This window comes from Metopolophium dirhodum, chromosome 3 (genome assembly GCF_019925205.1).
Source record: "Metopolophium dirhodum isolate CAU chromosome 3, ASM1992520v1, whole genome shotgun sequence".
NCBI classification, from domain to species: Eukaryota; Metazoa; Arthropoda; class Insecta; order Hemiptera; family Aphididae; genus Metopolophium; species Metopolophium dirhodum.
In genome coordinates, this window is record NC_083562.1 from 28,864,110 (window position 1) to 28,883,824 (window position 19,715).

At 29.4% G+C, this 19,715-nt stretch overlaps 1 protein-coding gene across 4 annotated transcripts in view; it reads right to left on the minus strand.

Moving 5' to 3' along the window:
- The window catches only part of LOC132940980 (coiled-coil and C2 domain-containing protein 2A), a 30,725-nt gene extending 13,730 nt beyond the window's left edge, over nt 1–16,995 (minus strand). For 3 of the 4 annotated variants that reach the window (XM_061008822.1, XM_061008819.1, XM_061008821.1), the window contains exons 1-19: nt 16,980–16,995; nt 8,448–8,569; nt 8,194–8,322; nt 8,037–8,126; nt 6,758–6,854; nt 6,110–6,202; nt 5,446–5,625; nt 5,057–5,192; nt 4,838–4,958; nt 4,430–4,740; nt 4,169–4,372; nt 3,932–4,111; nt 3,611–3,865; nt 3,315–3,551; nt 3,126–3,231; nt 2,849–3,055; nt 2,032–2,225; nt 1,253–1,364; nt 993–1,183 (exon numbers count right to left, since the gene is read on the minus strand). In XM_061008822.1, coding sequence (XP_060864805.1) covers nt 993–1,183; nt 1,253–1,364; nt 2,032–2,225; nt 2,849–3,055; nt 3,126–3,231; nt 3,315–3,551; nt 3,611–3,865; nt 3,932–4,111; nt 4,169–4,372; nt 4,430–4,740; nt 4,838–4,958; nt 5,057–5,192; nt 5,446–5,625; nt 6,110–6,202; nt 6,758–6,854; nt 8,037–8,126; nt 8,194–8,322; nt 8,448–8,569; nt 16,980 — 2,966 coding nt within the window. In that variant the 5' untranslated portion in view covers nt 16,981–16,995. Of the gene's footprint in view, nt 1–992; nt 1,184–1,252; nt 1,365–2,031; nt 2,226–2,848; nt 3,056–3,125; nt 3,232–3,314; nt 3,552–3,610; nt 3,866–3,931; nt 4,112–4,168; nt 4,373–4,429; nt 4,741–4,837; nt 4,959–5,056; nt 5,193–5,445; nt 5,626–6,109; nt 6,203–6,757; nt 6,855–8,036; nt 8,127–8,193; nt 8,323–8,447; nt 8,570–8,653; nt 8,738–16,979 lie in introns of those variants that run through there. The other variant, XM_061008820.1, reaches the window with a different exon arrangement.
- Between the last annotated feature and the right edge of the window lie 2,720 nt (nt 16,996–19,715).

Below are 19,715 nucleotides of genomic sequence, written 5' to 3' on the forward strand. Positions count from 1 at the left end.
AAAAAATTGAAAACTGACAATGGCCGTAAACAGCTCAAAAAGAGTCAAAATATTTTGTAAATTTTATGGTGTATAGAAAATGATAATATAAACATTCAGTCTAAAAATTTCATGTCCCTACGGTCATTTGTTTTGAGTTACACCAAAAACCAAAATCAATTTTCTCGAAAACAGATTTTGAATAAAAATTCCCGTTTTTCCTTAATTTTTCTTTTGTTTTTCACGTCGCTTTTGAAAACTACTGGGAACCCAGTTTTACTTTTGACCCCCCCAAAGTAACAACTAGATTCACTTTCCTATCAGAAAAGTTACTGTTCAAGAAAATCCAAGCACTTTTACTGTCCTAAAAGATGATGACAGACACAAAAATAAAAAATTAAAAAAAAAACACACATCATTGTAAAATCAATTCGCTCAGAATCTAAAATCACCCTGTACTCGTAAATGTACTATATAATTATTAAGAATTATATTTGATATTATTGTGTTAAATATTATTAATTAAAATTTAATTAATAGAGTAAAACAAAAATTTATATAGATGCTTTATATTTCAAAAATCTTTGATATAAATTCAAAATCAATTTGTTATATGATTTATACATTTATGTATTAAAAAATATTTACAAATCATACTAAACAATCGGGTTTGGCATAGTCTTATAAAAAAGGTTGTGGTGGATATAAAAAATGTATATAAGGTATCCATTACCATGAAATATATATTATTACAATAATTAATAATTGTAGTATACATTTTTACCCTTCACAAATATAAGTACCTGAAGCATGTCATCAGTAGTGACAAGTTAAAAATAAATCAGTAACTTCATGCTTACAATATTACTATAAATATTATAAAACCTTTAGGAAATATTAACACTCAACAGAGTATAAATCAATTTTATTCGTAGAAAATAAACCTTTCTAACTTACTTAAGAATATTTTAATATTTTATAAATAGGATGACAATATTATAAACAATTCTGACCTCACAATAAGTTGCAAATCTTGGTTCCAAGTTGGATTAGAACCTTCAGCAGTAGTTGTTCTACTCGTATGATTCTTAAAGGATATTTCAATAAACGGCTGTACTGGAACCATTGCTATGTCTCCCATCATCATATTATCAGAGTTTTTTCTCACGGGTACCTCAAATGCTCTCATGACATTAATAACAACCTTGGATGAAAAGTTATATAAAAATAAGTAATAACGTTTGAAAACAATAATATTTATGAAATAGTTTACTTTAATTTCTTGTCCTGAAAGGCTTTTAGCTGGTATTTTCTTTCTTTCTTTTCTTCTAGGACGTAATGGTCGTTTCGGCTGAAACATTTTCATAAATGTCAGACCTAAGGTTCTGTAAATAATAATAACAGTATAGTAGTAGTTAAATATAATTATAATAATATAATATAATGCAAACACCATATTTATATGGAATATTAAAAATTGTTATATTTAAAGTGTATCCTCAAAAATATATTTTTAAACAAACAATTTCTTGGAAATACTGATCACTGCAGTACACAGAACGAAGCATGCATCTTGTGTAATTTACAGATATTACAATATATTTTGAACGTTTTAAATTTACTTAGCTAACAAAATATTTTGTTATTCAGTTGTTTTATCAATGTAAAATGATGTGTGTGTGTGTTTGAGACCTTTAATTCCTTCAAATTAATTAATATTTATATTACAAATAAAATATAATAGTCAATTTAAGTAGGTAATTTTTAATTTAATTGATTATTGGAAATTAAATAATTGATAATAATATTGATACTATGCTTTTTAATTGCATAACTTAGTTTTTAAAACTTCTCTTTTTACTGTAGTTATACATTTTTAATATAAGGTTCTATCAGATAGAAATGATGGATCAGATTAAAGTCAGGTTTAACAATGTGCACAATGTCTGTAAAAGAGGAGTAATGGTTGGAATTTAATTTGTGCCATTTGGACACCAACATTTTAAATACAGCCTGACACTATGACAAAGTTTATCCCCAAAATTAACATACCCAATGTCAGGAACAGTGTCTTCAACGATGATGTCTCTGGTTATTTTATTTCTGTTACCAAGCTTGCATTGTTTGAGGATCTTGTCATATAGTTTGATAACTGAATAACGCCCCCAGATTCTACTAGTTTCCAAAGGCCCAAGACCAGCAACTTCCAGTGCAAGCTCAGAAGTTGCGACACGATTTTCAAATTCCTTAATAAAAATCACTTGATATTAGTCCCACACAATTTATATATAGCATAAGTATGATAATAAATTAATAAAATAAAATAAATTACTGCAGATGCAGACATATTTTTTTTTTAGTCATAATTCAATCCTCTTTTTAACTCACAACCAATCAATTTATTTTACCTCGTTGAATATTGAGACTATTTCAAACTTAAAGAAGTTTCTTCCAACTCCACTAGAGCTACAGACTTTGATCCACAACAAATTTTGGCTTAACCCATTAACGCCGTGTGTTGCCATATGGCGGGATAGATTTTTTTACAATAATTTTTGAGGTATAACATATCCATTTTCAACAAAATTTTGATTAAAATCGTAAATAAAAAAACTCCGGCGCTAATGGTTTAAACAAGCATTTACAATTTTAAGGGAAATTTTAAAAAAAATCTTCTAATTATAATAAGACATTTTTCTCAGCGTATAGTAAAATAAAGTATTTTAATTCTAAATTATGGCCACAGCTGCCAATATAATTAGATCAATAACAAAAAAAGTAATATAATATAATAATAGCTATAAAAATATTTTTGGTAGTTAAAAATTAAAAATTAAAATATTATTAGAATAAATTGTAAATAACTTACATTAAATATATCTTTTGGTATAAGCCATTCTTTTAATGGTACTGCTTTGGCCATTCTAAATTCTATTTCTCCACGATCTCGTAATTTTAATAATTTTAGTCTAGGATTAGAATCTAATTCTTCTTCTGAACAGAATTCCAATATTTTTTTATAAATATTAACACTAAACTTTGATTTCATTTTAAAAACCATTTCTTCATCAACACTCTAAAAAAAAAAAATAATTAAATTCAATACAGTTGGAAGAACATTAATAGGAAAATTGTATTCAACACACTTTTAGAGCCTCAAAAAATGATACATTATTTGGATCGTTAGGATCTGGATGCAAATCATTCATCCAACTCAAAATCTTCTCCGTTTTAGTTGACAAAATATTGGTACTAAAACAATATATTACATAAATTACATTACATATCAGTATATCACATTATATTTACATAAAAAAAATAAAAACAAAACTTACTTTTGTGAATAGATTCTGTTAAAGTAATTTTCAGGGGGGCATAAAATTGTATCACCAAATGTGCCCCAACCAGCCTTACACAAAACTTCACCAGATGTATACAAACATTGATTTTCCGTATCTTCTGGAAATACCTTAAAATCCACACCACTTCCAACACCAGCATTTTGAAAGTTCTGATTGCCAAAACAGCTGAACTCCAAGTTTTCCATGTCAACAATATCTAATGTAGTATTGCTGAAATTAAAATATGATTGAAAGTGTTGTATTAGTTTAACAATGGTAAACCAATGTACCTTATTGGAAAAGGTATGTAAAGTTCTGCTATGGGATTTTTTGTAAACATATTTTTTGAACTCAGATTCTCACAATGTATGTTTAATGATAATGTATCAGGCCACTGATGAATTTCAACAACAAATTTCTGATTAACATCAACAGAAAAACTGTCATTGATCGGTAACGGAGTAGATTCACACACTATATGACCATTGAATATCACATCAAACCAAATAGATTGTTTCGACAATGCCAACCTTCGTTGAAGCTCACTACAAAAAATATCTGTTCACTATATTTATATTTATGACACAAATTGAAATTAAATTTTTAATTACTCTTTTGCAGTAATAGAATCTTCGGGGGTAGGTTCAATTTTAGACATAATAAATGTAATAATTGGTTCTCCTGGAGATCTTAATGAATCTGAGAGAATACTAAATACTTGATCTCGGACTTTGGGAATATTGGTTTCAATATTTTCCTCCCCCATTTCTTCAAGAGTCTCAGCTACTAACCTACATTATCAAAATATTAAATTAAATCACTACAGTAGTATTTTTTTTTATATATACCTGTTAAACTCTGTTTCCCATTCCTCAGTATTATCATGGTCATCAACAATAATTTCCAACTTTGTACTAGTAACAATGTACTCTTGCCTTTCTCTTAATTTTTTCAAGTCCCTCCAGGTCTCCAAAATATTGGATACTAAAGATCGATCTGATTTACCTTCCAGTAATCTCTGGGCTCGAGTTTCTTTAATTTCTGTTTTATATCTAAACAAAAATTAAAAGTATTAAAACAAAATCACTAATTTTGAGAAATTTTTGAACCTTAGTAAACGATTTCCATGATTTTCCAGCAAATCTTTATTATTTTCTTCTGACATGACCTTAACCAAAGTATCTTTAGCATTACGTAATGCCTCCAACCTTCCAGACAACATTTTTGTTCTTGCGATATCTTGACGACACTTATACTTATAATACAGTTGTAATAGTTGCTTGTCTAGAACATGTTGTCGACTGAAAAGAGCATGATGACTAAACTGAATTTTTGAAATTTCTAATTCTAAAAGAAATTTTATTTCTTTAGAATCATGTAAATTGTTGTTGAAACTGTATGGGCTCTTAAACGGAATTGCCTGAAACCAAAATAAATTATTATGAGAAAGATTACAATCAGTATAAACAGTGTACAGTGTCATTGTTTATATTGGACATCAATAATAATATACTTACGTCTGTGTATTTAATGTCCAAAAACCCATTGTTTTCAGTAGAGTCTAATAAATTACAGCAGGATGGACTAGTTAAAGGATCAGGTAACCTGATTGGTTCACCGTCTTCGCCAAACCAATGTCTAACAACATAATCATAAATAATTATTAGTTAATAACCAATTTCAACCAATTAACTAGCTAATTATTTCAAAATATTCATATTCATAACAGTTCTAACAATTCATTAGCTTTAAGGAGTCTTTGTTGAAGTTTATTTAGACATTTTTCATAGACTGGAGGATATGTACCAACATAAAGTCCTTCTCTCTCTAGGTATCGCGGTTGTCTCGAATTCAGTCGTTTCGCAAGATCCACTGAAACCAAAATTTATTAATCTAGGTACATAATTTATTCTGCTGTTATTTTTTTTTTTTAATGTTAACTACAGCTATACACTTACAGCTAAAAAAAAATCCTTAAGAAAATCAAATTAAAAACATTACAAGAAATAAAAATGTTAAACAACAACTTGGAAAAAATTGATAATATTAAAAAAAATATTATATTGGAATTAATTAATAGAAAATTGTTCTTGCAACATATTAATTTATTAATCATGGTTTTTACCTTGAGATCCATCTGGAATAAAATAAATCTTTTCAGCTGCTTCTTTAATTTTTATAGATGTACTCAAAAATGGTACCAACGAATGATCTAAAACATCGACATCCTCTCCATCTGTTAGTCCTAAATAATCTTCTGTGACCAGTTTTTTATCTTCTTCGTTGGAAAAACCAACTTCTGCATCTATGGAAATTATGAAAATAATTTTTATTGTAAAATTAACAACATTAAGTTAACACTTAATCCAAAGAATATAAAATCTTCTTCTTGTTGGGTCCGATCATAAAAATGCCAATAACAATTGTATTAATAATTTAATTATAAATAAATATAGAACTATAAGAACTATAAGAAAATAAAATAAAAATTGATAGTTTATAATTGGTAGGCACCTTTATTCAAACTAATTTTATGATATAAAATAATAAAATATTTTATTTTACCTGCTATTATTATTATTATTATTATCATATTTAATTGCTGTGCAATTATAACAATAATAGTATGTTTCATAAAATTATTTTATGTAAAGCCAAAGTAGTCTACCAGATTCTCACTGTATGTTTTAAAATATTTGTGTGATAATTTCCTTGATTTAAAACAATTACTTAATGCACTAAAATAAATACTGCGAATGAATAAAATGAAAATAAATTTAAACATTTACCGCTAGATTCAGCTGATTTCTCGTGGATTTCATCAGGTTTGGAAGGAGGATCCCATACTTTGGTGAAAAAATTGTAACCCTCAATTTCATGGTCTACCTTCATAAAATAAGATACATTTTGTTACTGCTAGATATTATAGACTAAAATCTGAATACTTATTAAAATTAACAAATTAGTATTTATTTTTCAACTAAAACTGTTGTGTATAAGATTTCAATTAATTTAAAATGTAAGAAAAAATAAAAGCAGATGCAAAAGCTTAATGCATATGTTCATGATGTGATTCAGTTAAGTCCATGCTTCGTAAAGTACACCTGTCCAAGACAGGTGAGGAAATGCAGGTGCTGTATTGCAGGAACTATGGTTGATAGATAAGGATGAAACAGCCCGTGAAAGGAACTTAACTTAATGGTAAAACTAACAATAGAATTCAAGTGCAATAATTAAAGGGAATATTTATAATTATATAAAAAATTACTTATTTTATTTGTACCTACTAAAAATCAGTTTAAAGTAATATTTCTTACTCATTTGTATATTGGCTATTTGTGCACATTAACAAAATCAGTGCAAGTGTTGAAGTTACCTGTATAAATAATTCATTAAACTACATTAAATTGTGTACATATTATTATATTTATTGGTACCTACCTCAAGCACATTGTTTATGACCACATTTTTAGTGATCTTATCCTTTTCATGTTTCTCTAAAGCAGCTGCAACTGCCTGATTTTCTGAACTCATCTTAAAATAAAAATAAAAAATTTTAATACAAAATAAATAAGTGATAAATTATATAAGGAAAACAATTAATTTCTATCAAACAAAAATAACATATACTAACACATCAAAACTATAAACCGATTGAACATATTATTATTGATTAAATAGTTTACTGATATATTGAATACCCATTAAAAAAGACAATAATAATAAAGTATGGTTTTTAAAATACTATAGATAAAATTATGTTCTAAACAATATAGTTTAAATGTATTATATTGATTATTAAATTCTGTAATTAGTTAGATACATGTTTTATAATTAAAAATGTGTCCACTTAAAATAAACTATACACAAAAAAAATATTTCAAAGTTTTATGGATACTATTTACAGAAGGGCATTATTACACTATTTTTAAGTCCTTTGTTAATATTATAATTTATAATTTCAAGTTATATATAAGATAAAAGTATTAACCTAGGTCCTAGAGATGTAAATAACATACATAAATGCTCTGAATTCTCTTAAATTAAAAATTGTTTAAATGTCAAAAGTATAATTCATTTGATTTTTTTTAAAGAACTAATGAGACTGTTATAACAACTGTGAATAATGAAACACAAATATAAAAGTAAACATAAAGTTTAAGTTATTTTATCTAATTATTACAATAAGATGACACGGAGATAAAAAAAAAATCAAAAATAAATATAAAAAACATTTTGAACATCTATACAAATCAATGGTATGTAACTAAATGTAATACTAACAATGAATCATTGAATGAACAAATAATGAGTACATTTTTTTTTTTTAAATAGAGACTAAAAATCCATAGGAATATTTTATTTCCTGCCTAGGGAAAGATAATATAATTCATTTTCTTAACTATTAATTTGTATTATTATGTATAGATTATAATTATTACTAAATAATTTTATTTAAAGGTCTTTATAAGTGCAGTTATGTTGGCAAATTTACACTTTGCAGATTCTATATGAACTACCTATTAGTTTATATAGAATACATTTTGCATCCACTAAAACCGAAATTACCCAACTCAATTATTCTCAAATGTGTGAGAAATTTAAACTAGATTTTTCAAACAAAAGATGATATGCATATTATGTGAAATGGTAATGGAGTCGGTTTATATGAATAATCAACAACATGTTTTACAATAAGAAAACGGTGAAACATACCAATTGTGCTAAACGTTCAGCAGGCTGTTTGACATTTTGTTGAACCTTGATTTTGGTTTGTTCAACTACCACAGTATTGGAAGCTCTTTCCTAGGAATAGCGGTTGTGAAAAAACCATTCACGAAATTAAGTAATTATATTATCATATCCGATTTACCTTGACTTGATTAACGTGTTCTCTGAGACGATCTTTAAATGAGCGTACTTCTGACTGTGATGTACAAGTGCTGGACATACCATCAATCGATGGTCTACGACTGCCCAACACACTAGCTGGGCTCAAAGCCTAAAAGAAAAAAAAATCCACACTAACATTAATGGAACATGATACAATATTAAATAAATGCATATTTTGTTTAGTATAAGTTTGTAGCGCAGGTATATAACTGTGAAGTATATATTGTAAGTTACCAAGTCTACAGCAATATTTGATGCCCGTTCAGATGGCTCTGGTGTTTCACGGGGTGTTTCATTACAATCAAGTACTTCCAAATCGTTGTCGTCCATTTTCATAAAAGAAGAAACCTTAAGCACTAAATCAGAACAATTAAACAGTAAGTAAATGGCTACCCCCAAATTACAATAGGCAAATAGTCAATAATACTTATAATAGGTACATGGTAATTAGTAGATACAAAGAATAGATGAAATTTCATCTATTCAGTGCTAATAATTACTAGATTTTGTTTTTTAAATAATCCCCATGGATACGAGTGATAACGCATTAACACACCAATAATATTGATAATATTTGCCAAGTGATAACACATAGTTTATCAAATATATTCTTATCACGATTCACAAGTAATGAACGTTGAACACATTTTTAAATTTTTTTAACAAACAATTAGCCATTTTGTTTTATGTCATTAGCAGGGGCGTATACAAGGGGGGGGGGGATGTGGGGGTCAGATCCCCCCCCCAATAGGCCTTTTTTTAAATTTTATAAAATAGTGTTCTTAATGACTTAATGTAAGGAAATTACAAGGAAAAAAATAGGAAGGATTTTATGTAAATTTTTATTTTAACACATTCAACAATTAATTAAAAATAATTTACTTAATATTAATCAGTAATCATATATTTATTTCATATTCATATAATCGTATTATGTGATATTTGATAATATGTATATTATATATACAAGTATAATAAATTATTATAAGATAATAATATGTGGCAGACCAGCCACGGGCCGTCGCCAGTCGCCACCGTCACCGATATCAACGCGGCGGAGACGACGCCCGCATGTCCGTGCGTATAATAATACATTTTCCTATACATTAGAAAAAGAAATATAAAAATAGCTTAAATAATAAATATTATTATCTAAAAACATCAACAACAAATATTATGTCAGTTGTACGAACAAGTCATAACAGATGTAATAGTACCAATGCCGATTGCCGAATTGAGTTAATTGTGCGAAAAATAAAATATAATGAGGAAACAACAATCTTTGAACAGTTTTATAACTACTTGTAGAATTTAAAATAAAATGTATTGAATATAATATATATGTTTTATCATTTATTAGGTATTTAAATGTGCACATACCTAGGTTTAGGTATTTTTGTTCCATAATAATTTGTTTGCAACTGATCCCCCCCCCCATACAAAAGTTATGTATACGCCACTGGTCATTAGGTAAGTACCATTTGTCTATTCTGTGTAAGTACCTATAGAAATATTATCTATTTGGATGTAGAGTACCTACTTACTACCTATTTAGTATTTACTTTAGTAGTTAGTACTTTACTCAGACAATTTTTATAAATTATTAAATGTCGAATGTTGATATATTATATTGGATAATATTAATATTAGTGAATTACCAACAGTGGCGTAACCAGGGGGCTAAGGGGGCTTCAGCCATCGGCCGTGTTATGCTATAAATCTTATATGATAAAAGACAAAGTACAAACCATAATATTTCTGAAACGGTTTGGAAGAATCATTTTACGTATTATCAATTATTTGTAGAGGTTATTATGGTTACGGGACTTAGTAATAAGGATCTAGTATAAGGTAACAAACATCAAAATCTTACTTTGTTCAACGCACCCCCCCCCCACATGAAAAAATTTCCTAGGTATGCCCCTGATTAGGTACTAATTAGTTCAAATTATCATAGCCCCCATATCTACCAAACCCGCATTATCATACTAGGTATAGGTATATAAGTATATTAGCATTCGCCCTCCATAATATACATGATATATTATGACTTAAACCAACTCGCTCAAATTTCGATTTAAGTCTAAAGGGCGATTCTCATTAGTCATTTGAAATCAAGAGTAACAGTGTATTTTTAAATTTTAAGTAATAATAATTTTCGATATATTACGTAAGATTTCACTCAAATGGCAGTATACTTACCGAAGTGATGACGACGAAAAACACTATTTCTAATCTACCAATAGGTATTCATAATTAAATATTAATATCCAGTAGCTACTTATACTATACTATACTATAGTATATATATTTTTTGTACTTAAGCCCGGCGACTATGGCCATTAGCTGTTGTAGGGGTTGTGAACTGTGGTAGGGGTAAGGTTGATACGGTAGGTTGATTTTACGATTGTTTTAACGGTTGTTACGGTAGGTAGCAAACACGTGTATATGTTGCAAGGTTTTTAACTACTATGAACCCGGGTGGTCACCCATCCGGGAGCTAGTAGCTGTGGCCGTTACTTACTCCCAGTCGCGCATTCCGTGACTGGTAGCAGCCAACGCGCCACGCCAAGCCACACTAGTATACATATATTATACTCGCTATATTGTCGGTCTGCATAATAAGTGGGAAGGGAAATAATATATGTTTATTATATCGTACGCGATTCGTGTGCCCATCGTTGGGACACAATTAGTGTAAAAAAAGATTTTCGGGATGCAATTCTTGTGCAGCGAGTAATACTGAATATCATAATATATTATTATTTATGGCTTGAGCCACAATATTATTATAAGATTAAATCGTTCGACGGTCTCGCGTAGGCCCGGGACGGACGTCCGCCTACCTGGGCTACCTGTGCGGGGGAATAAAAAACAACATCAGAGACCAAAAGCAAATACGCTCATTCCGTTTGAAAGATCGATGGTAGAACGCGTCAATTTATACCTCGACGTGTACAATAATATTAAATATAAATCGCTTTTTATAAATCAACACGGGCGCGCAGCGGCGTCCTTTTATAACGATAATATCGACTCCTGCAACTCTGCCCATAATATATACTATAATTTACACGATTTACGATGGCCGTCCGTCCGGGCGACCTATAGCTGTTCCCATCATCATCGTGAATGCACGCGTCACACTACAACGATTTCTATTCCGTCCGGATGAATGAAACACGTTATAACTATACGAACGAATAATAGTAATAGTAAAAATAATAATAATGATAGATAAAAAAAAACAAAAAAAATAAATAATTACTTCTACCTGCCTACAATACACATCATGTATATGCTATAATATTATATAAATATAGGTATATATATACGCATTTATAGCTCGAATAGGTACGGTAATAAACAGGGCGATTCACCAAGCATGGCCATCCCCAATTTTCCTTTAATAATGAATTTATTCTAATTCTAATTTTTAAATATACTTATTACTCATTAAGACCATATTTTCACATGTTTAAAATATTTTGTTGTACTACCTACTTGTCTACTTAAGGAATGTCCTGTGACGATAAAATGTTCTGATTTTCCCTCTATTTCCTGTAAATTATTTATTGGATACCTAATTGATTTGAACATTTTGATGGATCTAATTCAAAATTCGAACAAGTAGTTTCTCAGTGTTATTAAAATGTTTATACTTAGGATAATAGTCTCTATATGGTTTTGCAAAAATATAAAATATTTGTAATATTGGATCCAGTGTTTATTATACTTAGACCATTTTTCAAATTATATATGTTGATAGATTAATGTTCAAATCACCATTGCTCCCATATCTTCAAAACCGGTTGGCATTACACTTAGTACAGTGCCGTAGCCAGAACATTTTTTTGGTGGAGAGATCACTAGTTTTTGCAATGATAGAATATCTAATTATGACCCTATTGTTTATAAAGTGTTCACTACACGTCTACTTTTTTTATGTGTTATGACTATCACTATATACTTTTGTCAGCCCATTTACTATAGAACCTATTTATACATTTAATATAAAAATGTATTGTATTATTAACATTATTGTAAACCATAGGTTATTGTTTTCATTAATTTAAGTACCTATATTAATATCATTATATCAATTTGTGTTGTAAAAAAACATTTAATTTATTGTTCGGATATTATTTCAATTTACAAATAAGAATAAGCACAAGCCTATATTAAGGCTGTTGAAAAGTCGAAAGTCATTTTTTTCGTGCAATTAACCATTAAGTGAAAAAAATATATACTTCCAGGAGTCCAATTTTTGAAAAAATATTTTAATTTTTTAATTTTTGTCTGTTTTTTGTAGGAAATGATTATTTTTCAGTAATACTTAAGTAAAGGTGAATTTTGAAAAAAAATAAGGTAATTTTTACTTTCACCTATAGAAATGGTTATAATAATAAAAACTTGACTGCAACAAAAATTGACTATTTGTCTTATATTTATATTTATTGTACCACAAATTTATTATGATTAAAAAAATGACTGATTTTTCAAAATCATAGGTACCTACATAGACTGTCATTGAAATCTCGTGAATATGTGTTAGGTTAGGTACCTGGTACACATAATTTTTGTTATATAGGGTTAATTTTTCAATGGGGTTATTTTTTTCAGGGACTAAATTTCTGGGGTTATTTATTAGGTGAATCACAAATTATATAGGTACTTATAATACAAGCACTTTGCCCGGGTTTAATATACCCAAGTATAAAATAATAATATATCGATGTGAATAAGCGCACGCACATTTACTTTGTATCCAACGAACTCTAAAGCAAAGAGAAGAAGGAAAAAAGTCACACTCGGCCGAGCGTGACGGACGAGGCGGCGCAACAATCGCAACCCGACGATACATTATTATTATTATAAGAATGGAAATCATCGCACGGGGCGGCGCGGCGTGTTTTGTTTATGCGTCCGCACGGACCCATGTCGTGATTTCCAGTTTTTTCCCCTTACGTTGGTATAGGTATTACAGGTATATTTAATTTTAAAAAAATAATTCACAATATAATAATAGCTACGATGCGCACCTGCGCGATATATACCTATAATTTAAAAAAAATAAGCCCTGCTTGTAAATCGATCTTGTAAATGATTTTAAATTTAAACATCGATAAAAATCGTTCAAAATCCTCTATAATGAAATCAAAATCGAAAATATTTTATGAGAATATTCAATATTTATGTTAAAATTGAAAAAAAGTTTAAATCTATAATTTTATTTATCTCGCAATAATATTTTGAAAGTTGTTGTATAAAAATCAGTTTTAAATTAAAAAAAAAAAAAATTTTTATGTAAAAGTCAACAATAGCTAATGGGCAAAAGGTCAATAGTATGCTATTGTTCGTCAGTATAGGTAATTTTGTTTTCTTACGATCGTCATCGTTTCACAGCATCGTGTAACGAACTTATATTATAATAATATATGAATCGTGCATACAATACCTGGTAGGTACTCTGCACACGTATACCTATATGGTTTGTGCAAATCAGCTACTGCAGCTGGTATACGGTATACGCGTATCTATCAAAATTAAAATCGTAATAATGAAAAAGTTGGTTATTTTAATGTTAGCTGCGGTCAATGACTATAATAGACAAAAACTCGCTTCAGTAGATATATCGTTTACGTATATGTTACCCTACAGCAACCCCTACGATTTTTTTAATATTTAGTATGCATTTAGTATACATTTGTATGCATATTTTCGAAATTCGTACGAATGTACGATCTCCCGTCCAAGTACAAAATAAATATCGATCCAAACGTTTCTATACCCGCAATTAGCGTTTCAGATTTGAGAGGCTGAAGCTCTACTACAGTAGTATTGAATAAGCTTAATCTTATAGTCTCTTCTCGCTGGTTTTCCGTATACGGATATAGTATAAAAACATATATTATGTCAATGTTACACGTGTTTGAAATTAATGATTATAGATAAATTGTTATAATAATATGTTTCACCATTGATAGATTTCTATTTATATATAAAGGTTATAGGTATAATAATGACACATAAAAATGAAAAAACCTCGACCACGCTGTGTCCATACTGTATGTGAATTTTCTTTTTGAAGTGTTTTTAGATTCAGTATAATACTATATGCATAAATTATATATTTACGTATTTACGATTACATTGGTATTGTAAAGTTGGTTTTAAACACTACACGACATAAACATGACATAAGTTCCATATAATAGTGACGTAGTGTTATAGCAGTAGGTACATAGGTAATTAGGTAAATAACTGATCAGGTGGCTATAGGTTATAAGATATGTGTATACAATTTTTATATTATAGATAAATTTGTAGCAAACGATAGTGGTTACTGGTTCTCTATAACAATAATGATAGGTGGGTGGTAAAATATACGCTGATGTTCGGTATTTTGTCATACCACATAATACATGTGAAGTTCAGATTATTATTCGGAGTTTGTGCGGAGAACGGTGTCCATAGCAACGTTTGGAGGGATAGCGATGGTGATAGGGATGGATGGTGGGGTATAAAGTGGTTGCTGTGGATACCAGGGGGAGGGCCACAAGTATTAGACCAAAAACGAAAAACAGAAACAGATAGATATTAAAAGATTGAAAATATCTGTTAAAAATTAAATTAAATTGGTTGCTGCAAAATATTATAATACCTATATAAGTAATGCGGTTGGATATTTATCCCAACACCTCGCGATTAATTCATAATTATTATTATCACGCGCGTGTTGTTATTAGATGTGATAAATTTTAACGTGAATAATAGGGATATTTGATGTATTTATTTTCATTATTGAATATAGACTTATAATATTATGCAGGCTAGTTACGTGTAATAGGTGTGGATATTTACCCGCGGGAGCGTGTGTAGAGTTTTTAATTATATAGTCAAGGAATAACTAATAAGCATACGATTAACCTCGTATTCGATTATCGGGTCTTCGAAATTAAAATTGCAAATCGTATTATAATATATAATATACTGTATAGATATATTATAAAGAATCAAAACCGGAATAAATACGATGAATTATCGACATTTAAGCAGTAATTCGTTATAATATTGTGGCGATTCGCGCCTATTACAACAATATATAATATATAGGTATTATGTGCACACACATTAAAATATATACAATTAATGAAATCCGGTGTAGTATTTGATGGTAGAACATTCAAAATATATTTCGTTAAAACAGAGGCGCCTTACGATAAATGTCACCGCGTTTATTTTTAATTATTTTGTGGCAACGTCAAGTTTCTATAAGATAAACTCTAAAACTAACCATAGTATAAGTATATAAATGTAGGTATACGAACTGTCGAGGTGATAATATATAAATATATAATTATAATATTTAATATAATAGTTGGGAATTGTTATGATCACTAGCTTATTTACCGTCGCTATTCTATCACTGCGATACCGCTGCAGCCTACAATGAAAAAAAGGAAATTCAGATAGATAATCAACAAAAAAAAACGGAGCGTATCATTGCGAAGATTTTTCACTATTTAAAATTTAAGTTTCGATGAAATAATTTCAACTTTATGAAACACAGTGCGAGTGCACCTATATATTGTATATACGACCACTGTGAACTTTCTACAAATTATTGAACTATGGGCAGGGAATGTAATGTAGCGACCCGAGTCCATCGCCTGTAAGATTACAAACCTTATAATTAGGCTTTTCATTTTTTTAAATTTTTTTCTGGAAACGGATTTTTTCATGAGTCGTGAGCTCATAACGAACTATTTTCCATTTTTTTTTTTGGTCTAGCATAAATTATTTAATATAATAATAATGTACAACAGGCGTCTACATTAAAATCTGTACTTTACTTTCTATAATACCTACGTAGTTTAGTCAGGATATATGTGCACAATTTTATCATTTACATAAATTCACATAATATGGGTGGTATATTATGAATACAAATATAATAGGTACATACTATAATATTATATATTTATTATATATTTACAATTTTCATCTAGGATACTAACCCCTATTATTTCGTTCAGTAATGTATTAATTTATTCAAACTAAGATTTTCGGAATTTTCAAGTAGAGTGTACTTGTATTTTAGCAATACCTAGATATTAAAAAAAAAATAAATCTATTTTCTCTATAAAATGTTAATTAGATGACTTTTTTTTAAAACTTTTATATACTTAAATTAAAATTCGAACTAGGTATAGTAGTTAATAGTTAATTGTGTTACTTTGTGTACTAAAGATATAAGTCCATAATATTGGGTTTGGAATGCAATGGGAACTATGATGATTTGATAATGTCAGTCATTTATATTAATCTATCAAGTATCAACATATAATATTTTAATTTGTTTAAACATTTTTTAAAAATAATAATAAATAATAATAAATACTATATATCCAATTTGCATACATTTTATATTTTTATGTAACCATTTTTAAGGACTATTATACATGTTTCTAACTCAGAAACTATACTCGTTCAAATATTGATTTACACGCATATACAAATTTGCATAAACATAATTTGCTCAATAATTTACAGTATAAAAAGGTTGGTTCTATCGTTTGAAAAAAATAAGTCAGTATCATCGTACGACACTCCTTAAATAGTATACAAATCTAAATAATTGAAAATATGGTACTTTTTAAGTGAGTAGGTACTTGTACTTAAAAATTCCAAAATTCATTAATAAATGAAAGATGGGGATGAGCATGCTTGATGAATCACTCTGTATATAAGCATATACATTACTTTGGAAAGTACTCCACGATTTAGTACAGGCCCTTGCGAAATTTCGTGTTTAGTTACACCCATTTTCCAAATAGGTGCCTGCAAAAATAAAATATAAATAACTTATAACATTATGTACACGCATGTAATTTGACTTATTATTACATTTAGATACGGATCTCGAACGATTATAGTAATATTAATTACACCGTGTTTATGCATATTATTATTAACATAATATATAATGTGCCCCATAACGTGTAGGACCTTTACCTACGATATACGCAGTTGATCTCATATTATTATTAATTATCGCCCGTGGGGAGAGATCATATTATTTTATACATATAGCTATATAGTTACACGAACTCGAATATAATATAGGTATAATGTTATTATTGGTACTTCGTATTGGTTTGGTCTAATAATATAATATTACGGTCGCGTTTTTTACGCACGTCGTAAAGTTTTCTCTTCGCGGTGGCGTTGTGTATAGAAAAAAATGCAGTAAGACTCGTAAAAAAAAAAAAAAATGTACGCGTTAAACGGTAGCCGGGAGGACGACGCGTATATACCTACACCTACCTAGTACCTACCCAACATAATATGATATATTATTCGCGATTTCGATTTCCCGTCGTCATTTATCGGTCGATCGAATATGATTCATAACAGCTGCCAGCTTTGGATACATATATTATTATTATTGTATATACGGCGCGACGTTCGCACATAATATAATGTAATATTGACAGCGCAATATACGATTTTCGCGCGTTGGTCGCCGATGTGTTTTGCGAGGGTTTTGCACATTACAATATTAACATTATGCGCATGCAGACACCGCAATTCTCGTCTGACCTTATTACGTTACTATTATATTATTATTGCGGTAAAATCGTCGCCGTTATTATAATATATTTCGCGAGTCTTACAAGCTCTGCACCTACGCGCACGCGCACACGCATATAATAATATTATCATAGTCGGCGACGGACAGTTATTACACAAAAACTTACGCGGCGTGCGTGGCCCACGAAAACCCACGGGCGTCTGTCGCCGGGTCCCGCCGCGCCGCGCGAGGTCGCGTCACCAATGGCGTTTTGCGAAAATCTCGCCGACACACAGTCGTCGTAGGTGTACTGTAGAATCGCGCGAAGTGTTGTAAATATACACTTTCGTTTGACGACAACAACAACAACAACGACGACGACGACGACAACAACAATTTCGCAAACAATAATATTATACTTAAAGGTATACCAATTGGAAATTATTCGAAAACAGCTCTCAATATTATGATATAGTCAAGACATAACGAAAAATACTTTTTCAACGATATATGCATGTATACTGCCAGTTAATAACTATTTTACAAAGCTTCGGTACTATATACTGCAGTATAATACCCCAAAAACAAAAATTTAAGACAATCCAGTATTCATACACTTATATATACGTCCAGAAATGTACAATATATTATTACCGTTAGATGTTAAACATAATAACTTTCCAAGATTCTTTAAAAAAAAATCAACTACCTCCGGCTAGAACAAAATATATAGATATGCCCCTACTTATAACTAATGTTTAGGATATTATTCCATTACTTATTAGTTGTTACATTAATTTAATAAATTATGATTTTAGTAATTATTGATAATTTTAGTTTCATAGCTTTATATTTGAGTGCGGCAACTATGGCCATAAACTATTGTAGGGATTATTGACTATTGTTGGTACAGTAATGTCGTTACGGTTGTTACTGTAGGTAAGCAACTCGCGTGTATATGTGGCAAGGTTTTTTCTACTATGAACCCGGGTAGTCACCCATCCGGGAACTAGTAGCAGCGGACGTTACTTACCCTCAGCCGCATTGCGTGACTGATAGCAGCCAACGCGCTTTTATAGAAGTATTTGTTTTTATATCAAAACATGTTATTGTAACAACCATAGGTTTTACATTAAATAGTAATAATTTTTAAACACGGTTTAAGTGAAAAGCTTACCTAATATACTTTATACATTCGTTCTTTCCTCAAGGATAATAGTCCATCAAAATGGTTTTAGAAAAATATGAAATAATTGTAATATTTTATCTAGTATTTTCTATACTCAAACAATTTTCACAAATTATAAAATGTTGATATATTAGTGTTCCCTACTAGAATTGTCATATCATTAAATCCCCATACTATATATCACATATCTTTAAACTTATTATACGTGGTACGCAAAATTAAATTTCTCAAAAACTACTCGTTCGAATTTTGATTTTGATACATTAATATTTTCAACAAAAAAAATCTCTACTAAATAATTGACAGTAAAAAAAGGTGATTCTTGTTTGAAAAAAATTTGATGGTATCGCGTAAATGTTATAAAAAAATCAAAAAATTATTTTAAAATCCTTAATTCTTCTTAAAAACTCCATGTACATGTATCGGGCGCTGAAATCAATCGCTTCAAAATAATAGGTACGAGTTGAGGAAACGGTTCGAAAAGCTTGTAATATAATATTATCGCCGCCGACACGTCTGATGTCGATTAGGAATCGACTTTGAATTTACGTCATCGTTTCTCTTTTCGCCTACCTCCACGCACACGCACAAAAATCTACGCATATTATATAAAAATCATTCTGATGGCGATTCGTGCCTACGGGCGATATAATCATTTGGACAAAACTATATTATTATTTATTAATACACACGATCGTATAATATACTCGAGTATTTGGCGTATATCATTATTATT